Source organism: Eulemur rufifrons, chromosome 13, assembly GCF_041146395.1.
Source record: "Eulemur rufifrons isolate Redbay chromosome 13, OSU_ERuf_1, whole genome shotgun sequence".
Classification (NCBI taxonomy): domain Eukaryota; kingdom Metazoa; phylum Chordata; class Mammalia; order Primates; family Lemuridae; genus Eulemur; species Eulemur rufifrons.
Window position 1 is genome coordinate 13,310,090 of NC_090995.1, and position 16,263 is coordinate 13,326,352.

Below are 16,263 nucleotides of genomic sequence, written 5' to 3' on the forward strand. Positions count from 1 at the left end.
GTATTCAGTACACTAACATGCTGTACAGGTTTGTACCCTAAGAGCTAAACACATCCCTGTCGTTAATGCATGCAGAATCACACACACACACACATACACACACATACATTACATGCATCACCCTTAACTACACAGATAAAATTTCAATAATATACTACAGATACCTTAATAGTTTGATATTTTAGAGAGGAGTGCTAATTCATTTTAGAGTTCCAGAAATTAACTTTTTTAAACTTGGATGAATGAAGACAGTATCCATTCTGAATAGTTGGATAATAATCAGAGTTCTTGAGTGAAACAAGTAGCCTGGGTTCAAGTATATCCCCACTTAAAAAGTGGTGCAGAGAAGTAGGGAAGGGAATTAACATTTATTGCTAATGTTGGACAAGTTCTACTATTTATGTGTTTTCTTATTTAAGTCTTACAACCCTGAGAAATAGCAATAATAATGTCTTTAAAAATTGCAGGTGAGGAAACTGAGTTTCTTAGGAGTTTTGTAATGTTCTCAGGATTACACAGTGATATTCTCCAAACTGAGATACAAACCCAGGGCTCAGTCTTCAAAGCCCATGTTCATTGTTCTATACCAGGTAGTCTAGTCCCAATGTAAGTAGTAGAAAGCTGTCCGCATCGGAATTAAAGAAATCATCTGGCAACACTGTTTTAGGCATTTGTTACTTTATAATCTAAGTTAAATTATTCGCATGGGTATTTTTTTCTCCTTAAGCAAAGTGCCATGAGATTATTCTTTCTTTGTATGCAGAATAACAGACTGTTCTAACCTGGCTGAGAAACAGAGTGACTAATAGAAGAAGCAAACAAACATTTTTCAGTACTCAGCATGTACCGTGCCTAGCTGCTTTGTTCCCTCTTGCATGTTAACAGTCTTCTGCATTTTCATCAATAGTTACAACTTTACCATATTTTATTTTTAGATTTCCTAAAAATTTTGCTTAGGTTATATAAATAATTGTGACTGAAAAGTTTGTCTTTGTTCTAATGTGTTTTAGATCATGATTTTGTTCAGGATTTAAAAATTCCAGTTGTCCAGTGGATAATTTCCGACAGACACGACAGATTCTCAAGCCCTCTGTTAGTGAACCACAAAATTATGTGCCCAGGGCTCAGAGAAACTAATGTTGCAATCAGTAAAACACTCAGTAAATTCGTAATGAGTACGTGTTTAGTCTGCAACCAGAATTGTCCCAGACAAAAGTAGGGAGGTAGAAAAGGACAGTGTGTGTCTAGTGAACAGCAGATAACTCTGCTATAAATGAGAACATAAAATTTGTATTTGGGCCAAATTTTGGAGAGACGTAAGTGGTAGGGTAAGAAGTTTATAGTCAATGCTTCACACAGTTACAGAAAAGTTTCTAGTGAAGTATTTTGAACTGCCGAGTGGTGTAGTCAAAGTGATACTTGACAATATACATAATGTAAACTTTTGTACCCCCATAATAAGCTGACATAAAAAAACATAAAAAATAAAACAAAATGGTACTTGAGGGAGATGAATCTGGAGGTGGCCTTACAGGACAGATTGTGGGCAGCACAGCAGGAGCAGGGGCAAGCAAAACAGGCTCCCTCCTAGTTCTGAGTAGGAAGTGGGGACAGCCTGAGTTAGGAGAGTACAATGTCGTTTCCATGATGGCAGTGCGGGACGGCCGGATGCCTGCCCTGTTTTACTGTCTTGGGTAAATGGGATACTGCCTGTCACTTTTTTTTAAAGGGAGGCAGGGTCCCTGGTTTAATGTGTGCCGGTTTCTCAGGGAGAGAGCACTCGCAAATACCCTAGAATCGTATCCTTCAGGCTATCGGGGAGCCAGCTATCTTTCGGTGAACATTATTGACTTTGTTAAACAACAGAAAATTTAATATACATATATAATCATAATCTTGTACTTCTTCACATAGAAGAGTCTTAAAGGGGAATAATACTGCATATTTTCATGAACCAGTATTCTGAATTTTTAAAAAAAATTTTCATAAATATACCTTATTCATAGTACCATTCAGGTACCGAAAAGGGGCGTGGTGGCCTTCTTTACTCTCTTTGGATAATTCTGTTTTATCTTGTGCCCGTGGAAAATGACTTCAAGGATCTGTGTCTCTCTAAATATCAATTTTTAATTTTGTGAGACTTTTTTAAAAAGTGTGATGTGCTAAGCTTATAGGGAAAGACAAGTCCTGTATGGTTGACATGCCTTCTCTTGAAGGCTCTGTTCTATTCTCTCCATCTTGAACTATCTTCTAGCCAAAGTCTCCATGCCATCAGCACTAATATTTTTCTCTGAGTCCACTGAAAAGTATGTTAGCCGGTGCACAGATTCTGCCATTATCCTCCTGCAAGAGCACCCAGGCGGGTTCCCAGCGAGGGGTGGGACTGATGTGAGGATGGGTGCACCCCCCCCCCCGCATATGCGACCCACAATCCCTTCTTCCTTCCCAAAGATTCTGCGGAGGATTAATGTCTACACTAAGGTGCATAAGCATCTATAGTATCCAGTGACTTGCCATATTCATTTTTAAAATTAATTTCCCTTGATTTTTATTTTTCACTGTAGGAAGTATTTTGAAAGATTCAACATAATAGTATTAGGAATAAAATAAAAGTTACCTATAATTCTGCCACCCCAATATAACTCCTCTATATAAATGCGCATAGAATTTATTATTTTAACCGTGTTTAAGGGTACAGTTTGTGGCGTTCAGTACGTTCACAGTGTTGTGCAGCCGTCACCTCCCTCCATCCATCCGCAGAACCTTCTCATCATCCCGTACTGAAACTGTACCCGTTAAACAATAACCTTCATTCCCCGCAGCCTCTGGTAACCACCGTTTTACTTTGTCTCTGTGTTTTTGCCTATTCTGGGTACCTCGTTTCAGTAGAATCATGCAACATTTGTCCTTTTGTGTCTGGCTTCCTTCACTTGGTGTAACGTCTTCGAGATTCCTTCCTGTTGGAGCATGTGTCAGAATTTCTTTCCTGTTTAAGACGGAATAATATTCCATTGTACATGCCATATTTTGTTTATCCATTCCTCTGCCGATGGTCATTTTGGCTGTTGTCAGTAGTGCTGCTGTGATGAGTGTGGGTGTACAAATATCTGTTTGAGTCCCTGCTCTCAGTTCTTTTGTGTGTATACTTAGCAGTGGAATTGCTGCATCAAATAGTAATCCTGGGTTTAATGTTTTGTGGAACCGCCACACAGTTTTCCACAGCGGCTGCACCCTTCACCTTCTCACCAGCAGTGCACGGGGTTCCAGCTTCTCCACATCCGTGCCAACACTTGTATTCTGTTTTTTAATAATACCGTCCTAATGGGTGTGAAGTGTTAATAGTATCTCATTGTGTGCATACATTCTTTAAGAATTGGAATCGTAACACACACATACACATGTAATTTTACATCTTTTTTTCTTAATATTACGCCATGAACCATTTTTCCATGCCCTTAAAGTCATTTCGTGTGCTAAAAAGAGAGTGAGAGATCCCCACTTTATAGTTTTTTGAAAGAGTGAAAAAAGAATTATCTCCTCTTCACAGTTTTGTGAGAGATTTAACGTTCAAGGTTAGACTATGCTATGTTGATTTTTTTTTTTAAATGTTGACCAAGAGTATAATTTTTCACATCTGTAATGAATCTCCATAGTACCGTCTTCTATAGATATTTATGTTCTTTGTGTAGCTTGTTTTACCTGCTGTTGCTATTAAAGGGTATCTCTAAAAAGTAGAGGTCAGTTGTTTATAAAAACTCAAATTTAAATAATCTACTTAAAACCATAAAAACAAAAAGATCAAAAGCTGAGACAAAACTGAACATTAAATCAATGATGACACCACTGCACTGTAGCCCAGGTGACAGGGCGAGACCCTATCTCAAAAAAAAAAAAAAAAAAAAATCCTCATCTTTTCACCATCCTTTCATGGGGCAAGGGAAGAGAGGGTATGTTGTTGTGACTCCTCCCTGAAAAAAAAGAATCAGGCCCAAAGATTTCTAGTACTTTTAGGTTTGTAATGTCTTGGCCCTGTCCGCCCGGAAGCTGAAGTCTGGTCGTAGAGAGGACATCCGTAGTCTCCTGTTGTAATGCACACACAGCGACTCAACAGGCATTTATTAACCATAGTGCTGTGGAATCACGGGGAGTTAGATTGCAATGCCATCATTTACGATGAAAGTAGAAGATCATTTAGAGTCCATTATCCTTGGTCGTTCTTTTCTTCATTTAACCTAAATGAAAAGGTTAGCTTGTGTTGAAGAGCCACAGTCTATGAAAAATCCCGATCAGTAAACACTAGGATTGCATTCCACGCAGGGAGCGTTCAGGCTGTGGGATTACCTTCTCGCCTCACAATTTCTCTGAGGCTCGTGCCCCTCGAGCAGGGCTCAGACTGAACTGAACTCGCTATTTTAATTGCTCTGTTCTCTTGGTTCCTCCCTCACCTACTGAAGATCCTTGAACTCACGTAAGTTATGTGTGCATAAGACCTACCTCCAACTGCGTGCCTTTCATTTGAGCCTGGGTCTGGCTTGACCCGACCCCAGACGTCTGACGATTAGAATTGCTGTGTTAGTTGTCAGCTTGTTTTTCCTCTTCTCCACTGCTGGAAACTTTGGTGCTCCTAAGAGAAGTAGTGATTTCTGGGAGACTTGTGCTAAACAATCTGAAAAATCTATAAATTCTTACAGAAAGAATCATGTGAGATGGTTACATATTTGCTGGGCCTGTTCTTACTGATACGTTCATGGTGTAACCCCAGAAATTCCAGTTTCTCCAGAATGTAGACAATAGAGGCCTCCTCAAATCCAGCAGTGAAAAGTGGGACTATCACACTAAGGTTGTCAGTCATGTTTATCTTCATCAGACGCAGGCGGGAGTTTGCAGGACAGTGTAGAAATCGCCCCATTTCTCTAAATCCCTACTATTTAAAGAGGGTGTTGGGCTAGCAGCATTGGTATCATCTGGGAGATGGCTCTGGAAAGACAGAATCTCAGGTCCTCTCGCTGTGCCTAATGAATTAGAATCTGCATTTTAACAAGATCACCAGCTGATGTGGATTCACAGCTTTGAACAATACCGAAATGGCCACACTAGGTATAATACGTGAAGTACTCCTCTCGGTGATATTTCTGAGCTTCATTGGTCAAATATTAGAAAAACAATCTACACAAACAATTAGGGAGATATTGTTATTTTAAGTAGGAAGGGATAAAATTTTCTCTTAAAAGAGATAGCACAGTAAGAAAAAAGTGATGTTTAAGAGTTGGTGGATCGGACACAACTCAAATAAATTCACTTTATCCAAAAACTGATTAATTTCTTAATTAGATAGAAGACATTTCATGTGACTTGGTTAAAAAATAAGTTTGTTCTCGTTTAAAACTAGTTTGCTCTTTCTGGGGGTTGATGGAGAAGAAACAATTATAAAATGAGAAGTAGAATTTAGAATGTCTTCAATAATATTGTTTAAGTAACTTTTACATTTTATCTGCAGAAAATCAGTCTATCCAAGACCAGGCACCTATGTTGGAAGGTGAATTAGTTGTAAAATATACCTTTGGGAATCTTTGAATCATTGAATACGATTAATGAATGGACATTAATAATGCATGTGAACTTCAAAGATGATGATAATCCTTAATCTGATCAGCATCAATTTTTATTGAGCTTCTTGATTGAGTCAAATTTTAGAACTGATTGAATTTATATGATGACACAAATAGCTTTAAGTCATAAAAACTATGTATTTTATATAGACATAAAACAACTATGCCAAGATTGTCCTAGATACAGGTAAGACTAGAAAGTGATGGGAGAGGTTTGAGTGGTTAATCTGTATATGACCGGAAGTTTAAGAATTTGTTAATCAGTATATAGTTTAACATTTTATGATTAACTCTTGAGTGTTTTGAACCATATTTGGCATTCTATTTCCTAGTAAACTCGTAGGAAATGAGCTCTGTTTTAAAAATCAAAGCACATGAGTACATAGTGATTAGAAGATCTGTATTTTTTACAGTTTCTGTGACTTTATGCATGAGTCACAAGGTCTTTGGTTTGCTAAGTATTAATAATTTTGTGACTTAATATCATGCATATCAAATAGGTAAAGTTAAAGTATTGAAAGAATGTTTAATTTATTGGAAGGGGAGTAATTTTTTATCTTTACAAACATATACACATACACAAAAGTTTCTTTAGCCAGTATCTAGTTGCCTATAAAAGATCAAAACTCAGCCAGCTGAGTAGAATTACTCGCTCATGCCTGCAATCCTAGCACTTTGGGAGGCCAAGGCAGGAGGATCACGTTAGCCCGGGAATTTGAGACCAGCGTGGGCAATAGCAGGACCCAATCTCCACAAAAAATAAGAAATATTATCCAGGGATGGTAGCGCATGCCTGTAGTCCCAGCCACTCGGGAGGCCAAGGCAGAAGGATCGCTTGAGCCCAGGAGGTTGAGATTACAGTGAGCTACAATGATGCCACTGCACAGGGCGACAGAGTGAGACCCTGTCTCAAAAAAAACCAAATAAACCCCAAAACGAACAGAAACTCAAACTTAGTAAAATGTTAAATAAATACATCGTGATTTAGAAATTATCCTGTCTTATTTCCAGCATGTTTTATTCCTTTTGTCTTTAAAGATGATGACATTAAACTACTTAACGAGTCCTGCTACTGATGTCCATTTTCCACTCTGAGAATTTTTGGGGGTTTTTGGTATATTTTTTGAGAGAAAATTTACTACATTTTATAGTATTTTAGTTTTATATTTGCTGCCAGCCTGGAATTTTTTTGCAGCAGTAAAAAAAATCATAGCAGATATATGAATGCTCTTTTTAACTTTATAAGTAATTCCAAGGTGAAGGTGATAAAAATTATTGCTATTATGCAGTTGAGCTCTGTTATTTTTTAACAGTGTTTCTATTATGTTTAGCATTTGTGAATGATTTGCTTATGTTGAATTGCTCTCTTGACAAACAGGAGGTTGCTACTTTTATCCTTTTTTTGTATGTCGAATATATGAGAAGCCCTTTCTTTTTTTTAACAGACTCAGGTGATTTATTTTTTCTTTGTTAAGGAGAGAATAATAACAGGTGATTTATTTTTCATTTGTCAAGGAGAGAATAATAAACTGATCTTTGAAGGTCATATACCAATATAGACAAAGACTTCACCGTCCTTAAATTTAGCATAGTCCTTTTGCTTTAAATGGAAATAATTTGTCAAGGTCTCTTATCCACCGAGCCAAAGCTTTGTGAGTATTAGAGCTGTGAAAGTGAGGATTCAGGGCCACGCAGTGATCCTCACAACTTGGCTGGTAAAATCTTTGTGACAGTCATCTCAGGGTTAAGGCAGAATTTCAAAGTGTCGGATGATGGATTCGACTGCGTTTTCTTCCTTTCAGGATTCTAAAGGAAAACGTCCTCTGTTGTCTGTTGCAGGTCCTCAGAATGGTTGGAACGATCCTCCAGCTTTGAACAGAGTACCCAAGAAGAAAAAGGTACGAGAACAAGACGTCCATCCAACGGGTCTACAGATATTATATGTTAATCACACAGCCCCTTGGAGCTTACCACACTTCACTGATCCTTCAAAAGCAAAGCTTACTGATTGCTGTGTTTAAAGAATATTTCAACATGAGTCTTCTCATCCCCGGAAGGAAGGAAAGAAAGTAGAAAACAGTATCATCAAAACCTTGCTCTGATGATGCTAGTATAAATGAAAGCCCTTTTAGAAGGCAAAATAGAAATTCCCAACAGGCCTCTTTGAAAAAAGTAGAAATAAAATTTCAGGCTTCAGAATTGTTGATGTTTTTTAGGAGTTACTTTGGTCTTTGGGTTCCAATGGTAATCATGAATTTGGTGATTCTGTTTTGGACTTTTTTCTGTTACATATAATATAAGTGAAGAAATACCCTTGTAATTGAACATTATTTAGATGTCAGTAACTGTTGAGAGCCATCAGAGCACAAAGTAAGATTCTTCTCTCTGCCCCAGCCATTTCCTAGTTTATTTTTTTTATTCCTTGTGGTCTCCTTCCTCCAAATACAATAATGAGAGGCCATAACATAAAATTGGGGAGACATTAAATGAGCAAAGAAACCCAGAATAAATTTTGGGTTAGTAATAATCAGAAACTTAATATACTACCTCTAGTGTGATAGAATTGCCAAGTAATATTTACTTAGTGATCTAGAAAAAGGTGTTATATATCCTGATCACATTAAACACACATACTTGGCACATCTGATTCCAGTATTGCTGGATATAATTCTCCAGACTTGCTGGACATCTTCTTTCAAAAATACCGTGGTCTTGGCTCCCCTTTACTGGGGGCAAATACGGAGGTCCAGGTTTGAGCTCCCTACTCCTCTTAGCCAGATTAGCTCAACTTTTATGTTTATTAGAATTCTGTGTAAAATTTCATTTGAAATAAGTATTCTGCTACTATTAAAAAATTTATTTAAGCATGGAATAGACTGACTCCCTATTTCAAGCTGAGGAAATGTTCTCTTTTTTATTCTTACTCTTGGTGTCTTTTCACAGATGCCTGAGAACTTCACGCCTCCCGTCCCTATCACGTCACCAATCATGAACCCTCTGGGCGATCCCCAGTCTCAGATGCTGCAGCAGCAGCCTTCAGCCCCAGCCCCGCTGTCCAGCCAAGCTCCGTTCCCACAGCCGCACCTTCCCGGGGGACAGCCCTTCCACGGAGTGCAGCAGCCTCTCGGCCAGCCGGGCCTGCCGCCATCTTTCTCAAAGCCCAACATCGAAGGCGCCCCGGGGGCTCCTATTGGAAACACCATCCAGGTAGCCAGTACATCCGCGGAAGTGGGATGGGGAGATGGCTGTGTTTCAGTGCATTTTCTTTCACGTGTTAGCCTTTATGATTACTCCATTATTAATGAACGTCTAAATTTGGTTTTAATTCAGATGACTTAATAAACAAAATGGTAACCCTTTCTTTTTTAAGATTGATCATATATATATATAGTTTATTTTTCAATTACATGGCCACATACACTAAACTCTCTAGAAGAGGTTTCATATGTTTGATAGTGTATGTTTGCTATAACTTGGCAATTGTGGTATTTCACTTGCCCTAGTCACATGTAGCCACAGTTTAAGATCTGTTGAATCATCACTGCATCATAGGTTGCTAAGCAAAAGCCACTTCCAAATATAAAATAAAAATGTATTGTTCTGTGTACATACAAAAGCTAATAATAAAGCCTCATCTTTGGATGGAGATAGAGATTTTTACTTGCTTTTCACACATAAACATCTAGTTGGCAAAGTCCTAGATGTTGAAAAATCTAACACATTTCCATATAACTGGCTTAGACATACAAAGATAAATATTTTGCTCCATTCATGAAAAGTAAAGTTCGGATCAAAGTTCAACATGAGAGGATGAAACAAACTCCTGCCCAACTAAAAAAACTAGTTTTACTGTCTGCTTTTGTCTTTGACTCACTGAACTCAAATTTGTAAAGATTTTATCCACATTACAAGAGTACACTTTACTGTTAAGAGATAGTTATGCCTGAAGAATTTTTAAGTATTAAAAGTTGCATTATAAAAACAAATACAACAAATATTTTGATGAAGGTGAGAAGACTTGGTTCTTTCTTTAAAAATAAAAATGTAAATTATAAAGGTTTTTTTTTTTTTTTGTCATTACGACTCTGTGTTATTTTGGCAAGCTACTTAGCAAATCACTTTTATTTAAACCTGGGTTCTTACGCTGCAGTTACCTAGAGGGAACCTCAGTCACCATTAAAAGGGAGAGACACGTAGTGTTGAGCCAGGCCGTACATCCAGCTGCCTGCCTGCTGGATGTCTTGGAGGCGTGGCAACCTCAGCATGTCCAAAACTTAATTCATACTCTTCTTTCCAAACTCTTCTTTCATTGTTTCTTTTTTCAGTGAATGGCGCCATAATCTTTCCTATTGAATCCAGCCAAAAACCTGGGAATCATCTTTATATACTCTTTTCTCTTTAATTTCTATTTCAAATCTATCCCCCAAATCTTGTTGATATTACTTTAAAATATTTCTTGAATCCTTTCTCCTCTATATTGCTCCTCTGGTCCATGCTACCTTTTATCTCGGATCGTCACCAGTGTAGGAGCCTCTTAATTGGTCTGCCAATATCTGCTTTGATCCATCTCTAATTTGAGTTTATCTCCTCTTTGCTTAAAACATTGTAGCTTTCTATTGTTCTCAGGATAAAAACCAAAATATTTAACATTGTCTGAAAGGCCTCGGTTCCTGTTCCTTCTTGCTCTCTCTCTGCTCCAGCTACACTGGCCTCCTTTTAGTCCCCTGATACCATGATCCTTCCTTTGTGCATGTTATTCCTTTTGTCTGGAATGCTCTTTCCTCCTCACTTAACTGATTAACTCCCACTTGTCCTTTTGATATAATTTCCTGAAGAGAGCACTCCCCTCCTTTCAGTCGAATCCCAGTTATGGTGTCTTTTGGTCCCAATAAGTGTTAGCTTCCTACAGTTGCTATTTTACAGACATTTACGATGTTTTTAACTTTGCGTTTTCCATTAGCCAGTGCCCGGTGCATACGTAATGCCCAATATTTTTTAAATGAATGAATGAACTCATAATGAACTATTAATAATAGAACTTAAAAATGTAAACATTCCTTCATTGTTCTTCCATCTATACACTCGGCCACATCATGGTTTCTTCTAGCTTAATCTTTGGCTTAATCTTGCAGTTTTGAGCACAGCCCAGTTAACAACCTCTAAGAATAAAACAAAGGATAAAAGAATGCCAGGATGTACACAAATGAGCCAGCAAGCAGAGCAGGCAGGCACACAACTAGCCAGCTGTGTTTTCCAGTACCTTGTTTTTATTTCCCGCTGGCTCACATTGACTTCCCATCAGTTCCAGCAGTTCCAGCCAATAATGACCGACGTGTGTTCCCCAAATATCCAATCCTGCCTTTGAAAATCCAAGCTGTAGGATTGCTGATACCTTTTTCTAGATACCTGCTTTTCATTTTTACCTATCCCAGATGACTTCACACATTAAATTTTCACGTGATTTTGAACAGGCCTATCGACAACATTGTTGGTTTCTCTCTCTCACGTAGATTCAGGACTTGGCGTATGAGGTACCTTCCGGTTCTTTCTGATTATTTCGTGATATTCTTTCTTCCAGCATGTGCAGTCTTTACCAACAGAAAAAATCACCAAGAAACCTATTCCAGACGAGCACCTCATCCTAAAGACCACATTCGAGGATCTTATTCAGCGCTGCCTTTCTTCGGCCACGGATCCTGTATGTATTTCTTCTCATATTTTGCTTAAGTAAAGTCATCCTTTGTGAAACTCTTCTATAATTACAACGTAAAGTCGTAAAAAGCATATATAAAAGTCATAAGGCTAGCACTTACATAGTTTACATTATATATAGAAATGTATTTAATTGCTTTTTATATATAAAGGCACTTACCCCTCACAATAACCCTGTGGTAGGTAGATTTGTCATTTTTATTTTACAGATGATGAAATTAACGCAAAGAGCAGTTAAGTAACACCTAAGCTCAGAGCCCCCGTTCAAACCCAGACGGTCTGGCTCCAGAATTTGTGCCAACTACCAAGCTAGATAAACAGAACATATAGTGGTATATAAGAAACTCAGATTTAGGCTTTCTTCCTGAGCTTACATTGAAGTTTTTCAGCGTAGATAGATCATCTTCTGTATTTTGCAGAGATCTCAAAGATAGTTAAATGTTTTAGATACTGGAGTCACAGTCCTATTTAAAGCAACTGATTTTATAATACTTAGTTTAGTTAGAGGATGACTGTGTATTGGCAAAGACAAAAATTCCACCAAGCCAGTCTTTTTTTACACGAAATTTCACGTTCTGTCAACAAACATTTAATGTTTATTTCACCATTGGCTGCTCGTCTGCTTTAAAAAAAACAGCTTCTGGAATTTGCTGTTTCTTTTTTTTTTTTTTTTTTTTTGAGACAGAGTCTCACTCTGTTGCCCAGGCTAGAGTGAGTGCCGTGGCGTCAGCCTAGCTCACAGCAACCTCAATCTCCTGGGCTTAAATGATCCTCCTGTCTCAGCCTCCCGAGTAGCTGGGACTACGGGCATGCACCACCATGCCCGGCTAATTTTTTCTATATATATTTTTAGCTGTCCATATAATTTCTTTCTATTTTTAGTAGAGATGGGGGTCTCGCTCTTGCTCAGGCTGGTCTCGAACTCCTGAGCTCAAACGATCCGCCCACCTCGGCCTCCCAGAGTGCTAGGATTACAGGCGTGAGCCACCGCGCCTGGCCTGGAATTTGCTGTTTCATCAGACATTGAGTACTAATACGTGCAGCCTTCTGCTAGTCTTGTGGAAAACAGTTCCCTATACTGATAGTCTCAGGAAAGCAGCAGGCGTAGAGGCCTGGCATTCTGGGAGTGATGGGAAGAGCAAGCTGGAAGCCAGAGAGCGAATGAAACTGGTGGCCAGACACATGCTGGCCCCGTGCACACCCTAGAGAGAGACAGGCCGTAGTCATTCAAAACTGGAGGAGTGCCAGGAAGACTGTGGCCCGACTCCAGTTCTTACCCAGGTATGAGTCAGCGTAGACAGGATGGGAGGACACACAACGTATGGTGCAGCTCAGTAAATTTTTTGTAGAATTTAATCTCCTCTAGGTTGTCATACGATCTTCTGTCAAAAATGATTTTGGTATTTTGGTGGGGATTGCGTTGAATTTCTAAATCACTTTGGGTAGAACGGGCATTTTAACAATGTTGATTCTGCCAGTCTGTGAGCACAATATGTTTTTCCATTTGTTTACGTCACCTGCAGTTTCCTTCCTCAGCGATTTGTAGTTCTCTTGAGAAAAACTTTTTAATTTAAGAACCTATTTTTACTACTCTCAATAATCTTAAATTGCCAGAAGATAATTTTCTCTTTTTTTCTCAGTGCTTTAAAGGCTTAGAAACAGGCAGGATTAAACATACTAAATACATCTAAGCACAGTCAGTCCCCACGTTACAGACGACCCAACTTACAGTGTTCTCTACTTACACATGGGTTTCCAAGGCTCCCCATAAGGATAATTTATAATTAAATGATTACATTAATAATTCAGGAAGTAGGTTCTTCCGCGCATGTGCACAGGCTTGCATATGGCACGAGCGGTCTGTTGGCAGCCCTGTGCGCTCGCAGCTGGTCCCGTTGTTTGTGTCGTCACTTGGGCACGGCATCACTTTCGTCTCAGCTTCTGTATTTGATTCTGTGAGTCCGTGTTCACCCTCATGACCGTCCTTCCAAAGGGAAAGTCCGCTGCAAGTCCAGGTGAGCCTGCAGCGAAGAGAAAAGGTGATCACAGGGGGAACAAAAGCAGAAACAATAAAGCGTTCGGGAGAGGCCAGACACCTTTGTTCACCGGGACAGCATCGGGCTTCAGTCACTTCACTGCCGGAACGACTGCAAAGGCTGGAGCGAGAGTGTGGAGCGTGTGAACGGCAGTGCTCCAGGGAGAGCATCAGTTATTCCTGAGCAGCGTGGGATTAATTCATTACTGACGTGGAGAGCGTTGTTGATTTGTTTAGAAGATTAAAATAAGCGTAACATTCCTATCAGCCTATTGTTGATGCGGCATTAGGCGAATGTCAACCTTTAATATTCTTTTTTTGAAGTTTCTCCAACTAAACTTTTTGTATGAGCTTGTTTTTATGTTCTGTTTGTTTAAATTAAAAGAAAGCACCATAGTTTTTGTAACTTATTATTACAGTACAGGGGTATTACTATACACTACCTTATTACTACGTGCGCGCCGTTGGAGTATTGTTGTCAGTAGTAGTAACAGTAGTACCGTAGATGGACTGTTCATCAGGGATCGGCCTACGTACAACTCTGCCCTAAAGATGTTCTTAGAATGTGTCTCGTTTGTAACCCCGGGACTGCCTGTGTATAAGTAGCATTTTTGAAAAGTTAACACAAGATTCCACAGTTCTGTGCGTTTGCCTTTTAGCTCCCATAACGACAGCAGCTGTACTTAGACCTTCTTTTCTGTGGTCCACGGCCCCGTTGCTGCCTCCCAGCGCTTGTGACTGTAGCACAGTTGCACACGCGCACACCTTGTCACTTGGAATCTAATCCGTCCTCTGTGTCGCACCCTGGAAGGAAGCCTCACCCTCTCCCCATCCCACACCACCCTTACTAGGTTACTGGCCTCTGTTCTAATAATCTGTCCAAGTCTCTCAGTCCTAGTTACCTCCGTTTCTTTATAAAATGAAGCTGTTCAACATCTTGAGTGTAACGTTTTGTGTAATGAGATAGAGCAAGTTCTTTGGATGAAAGTCAACACTCAGCTATAACATTTGTTTTTCCTCTCCTGCAGCAAACCAAGAGGAAGCTAGATGATGCCAGCAAACGTTTGGAGTTTCTGTATGATAAACTTAGGGAACAGACAGTAAGTTTGGGGGAAAATGGAGGATTTATGATAATCACTTATTCTTAGTTGCTAGTAAAATAAGTGTCTCGTCAACACTCTCGTTTAGTATGGTTGGGGGCAAAGTTGTCATGACAGTTACTGAATGGGCTTTGCTCTAACTGTCCAAATCATAAATTTCATTCATTGGGATGAGGGAATAAGGCCGAGCGTGTGTGTGTGTGTCAGAGAGAGAGAGAGGCCAAGTACGGTGGATCCCGCCTATGGGCCCAGCCCTTTGGGAGGTCAAGGTGAGAGGATTATTTGAGACCAACCTGGGAATACCTCATCTCTACGAAAATTTTTTTTAAAAAATTAGGCAGGTGTGGTGGTGCATGCCTGTAGTCCCAGCTACTCGGGAGGCTGAGGCAGGAGGATTGCTTGAACCTAGGAGTTCAAGGTTACAGTAAGCAGTGGTTGCACCATTGTGCTCCAGCCTGGGCAATAGAGCAAGACCCTATTTAAAAAAAAAAAGAGAAAAGAAATTTAATGTGTCTCATAACAAAGAGTAGAAGTACAAGCTTGCCTGTATTGGCCCTAAGGTAACTGACCTGCTGTTCGTTTTATACGGCTCATGGATCAGGAATTAGGGAGTAGACAGATACGCTTTGCCAGAGACGAAATCTCTCATCTTTCTCATGGTCTAAGAATCCTGATGTTTTTATTCTAGATCCCCTGTTACACAAAAGCAGAGCCAAACGTAGCCACAAGACGAGCAGGTTAAGGTGCTGTAACTGAGGATAGCTAGCAGTGAGGAGTCATTGACTGTGTCTGTTCTGTCCCCACCTCTCCACTCCTTTCAGAATTGTCTTGTTTTATTAACGAAAGCACCAGGATAGGTGAGGAGAAAAAGAACTGGGACTGTCTTTTTATATTTTTGCATTTCAGCATTCCTCTACCCCATTCCCCACACTCAGTTTCTTCAGATACAATAATCATTTCTCTCATGAGAACCACACTAAAGGAAGTTGATGTCACCGTGGAAGTAGTGTGGTCCATGGGCAGAGCTAGAGTGACGTCTTCTCGCGTAAGTGTGGTGCACGGGTGGCAGGTAGTCACGTGGGAAGAACTGCAGGTTTTAGGGTTTTCAGAGATGATACCGGGCAGTTGGTTAGTAATTGGTAAGTCGCGTTCTTGTCGTGCCTGTTGCCCTACTAATGGCAGTGGAGCAAAAGCTCAGGGTCTCTGTTGGAGATCAGGTTTAAAGTAAATTGGGTCCTTACTTTGAGATATGATTAAGAAACTTTAATCTCCTTCATGTGCACAGGAAAAATTTTGAAAGATACGAGGCTCTATCTAAAATAATTGAAGAATTAAAGTTCTTTTTTTTTTTTAGACAGAGTCTCACTCTGTTGCCCAGGCTAGAGTGCCGTGTGGCATCAGCCTCACTCACAGCAACTTCAAACTCCTGGGCTCAAGCGATCCTCCTGCCTCAGCCTCCCGAGTAGCTGGGACTACAGGCATGCACCACCATGTCTGGCTAATTTTTTCTATATATTTTTAGTTGTCTGGCTAATTTCTTTCTATTTTCAATAGAGACGGGGGTCTCGCTCTTGCTCAGGCTGGTCTCGATCTCCTGAGCTCAAACGATCCTCCTGCCTCGGCCTCCCAGACTGCTAGGATGACAGGCGTGAGCCACCGCGCCGGGCCGAAGAATTAAAGTTCTTAAATGGAGAGAGATGTTAGCGTTGTAGTTTGGGGGAGGAAATTTGGCTGCTTTTCTGTAAGAAAATACCTCGTTTCTTATACGTGTATAATTCACAAATAACTTCTTTACGTAAAATCATTT

At 39.8% G+C, this 16,263-nt stretch overlaps 1 protein-coding gene across 50 annotated transcripts in view; it reads left to right on the plus strand.

Annotated features, from left to right (window-relative positions):
- The window catches only part of SEC31A (SEC31 homolog A, COPII coat complex component), a 57,961-nt gene that overhangs the window by 41,258 nt on the left and 440 nt on the right, over positions 1-16,263 (plus strand). For 27 of the 50 annotated variants that reach the window (XM_069485403.1, XM_069485392.1, XM_069485376.1 and 24 more), the window contains 4 exons: positions 7,449-7,507; positions 8,553-8,816; positions 11,188-11,307; positions 14,385-14,456. In XM_069485403.1, the coding sequence (XP_069341504.1) occupies positions 7,449-7,507; positions 8,553-8,816; positions 11,188-11,307; positions 14,385-14,456 (515 nt within the window). Of the gene's footprint in view, positions 1-5,497; positions 5,537-7,448; positions 7,508-8,552; positions 8,817-11,187; positions 11,308-14,384; positions 14,457-16,263 lie in introns of all 50 variants that reach the window. The other 23 variants (XM_069485372.1, XM_069485382.1, XM_069485371.1 and 20 more) reach the window with 2 other exon arrangements.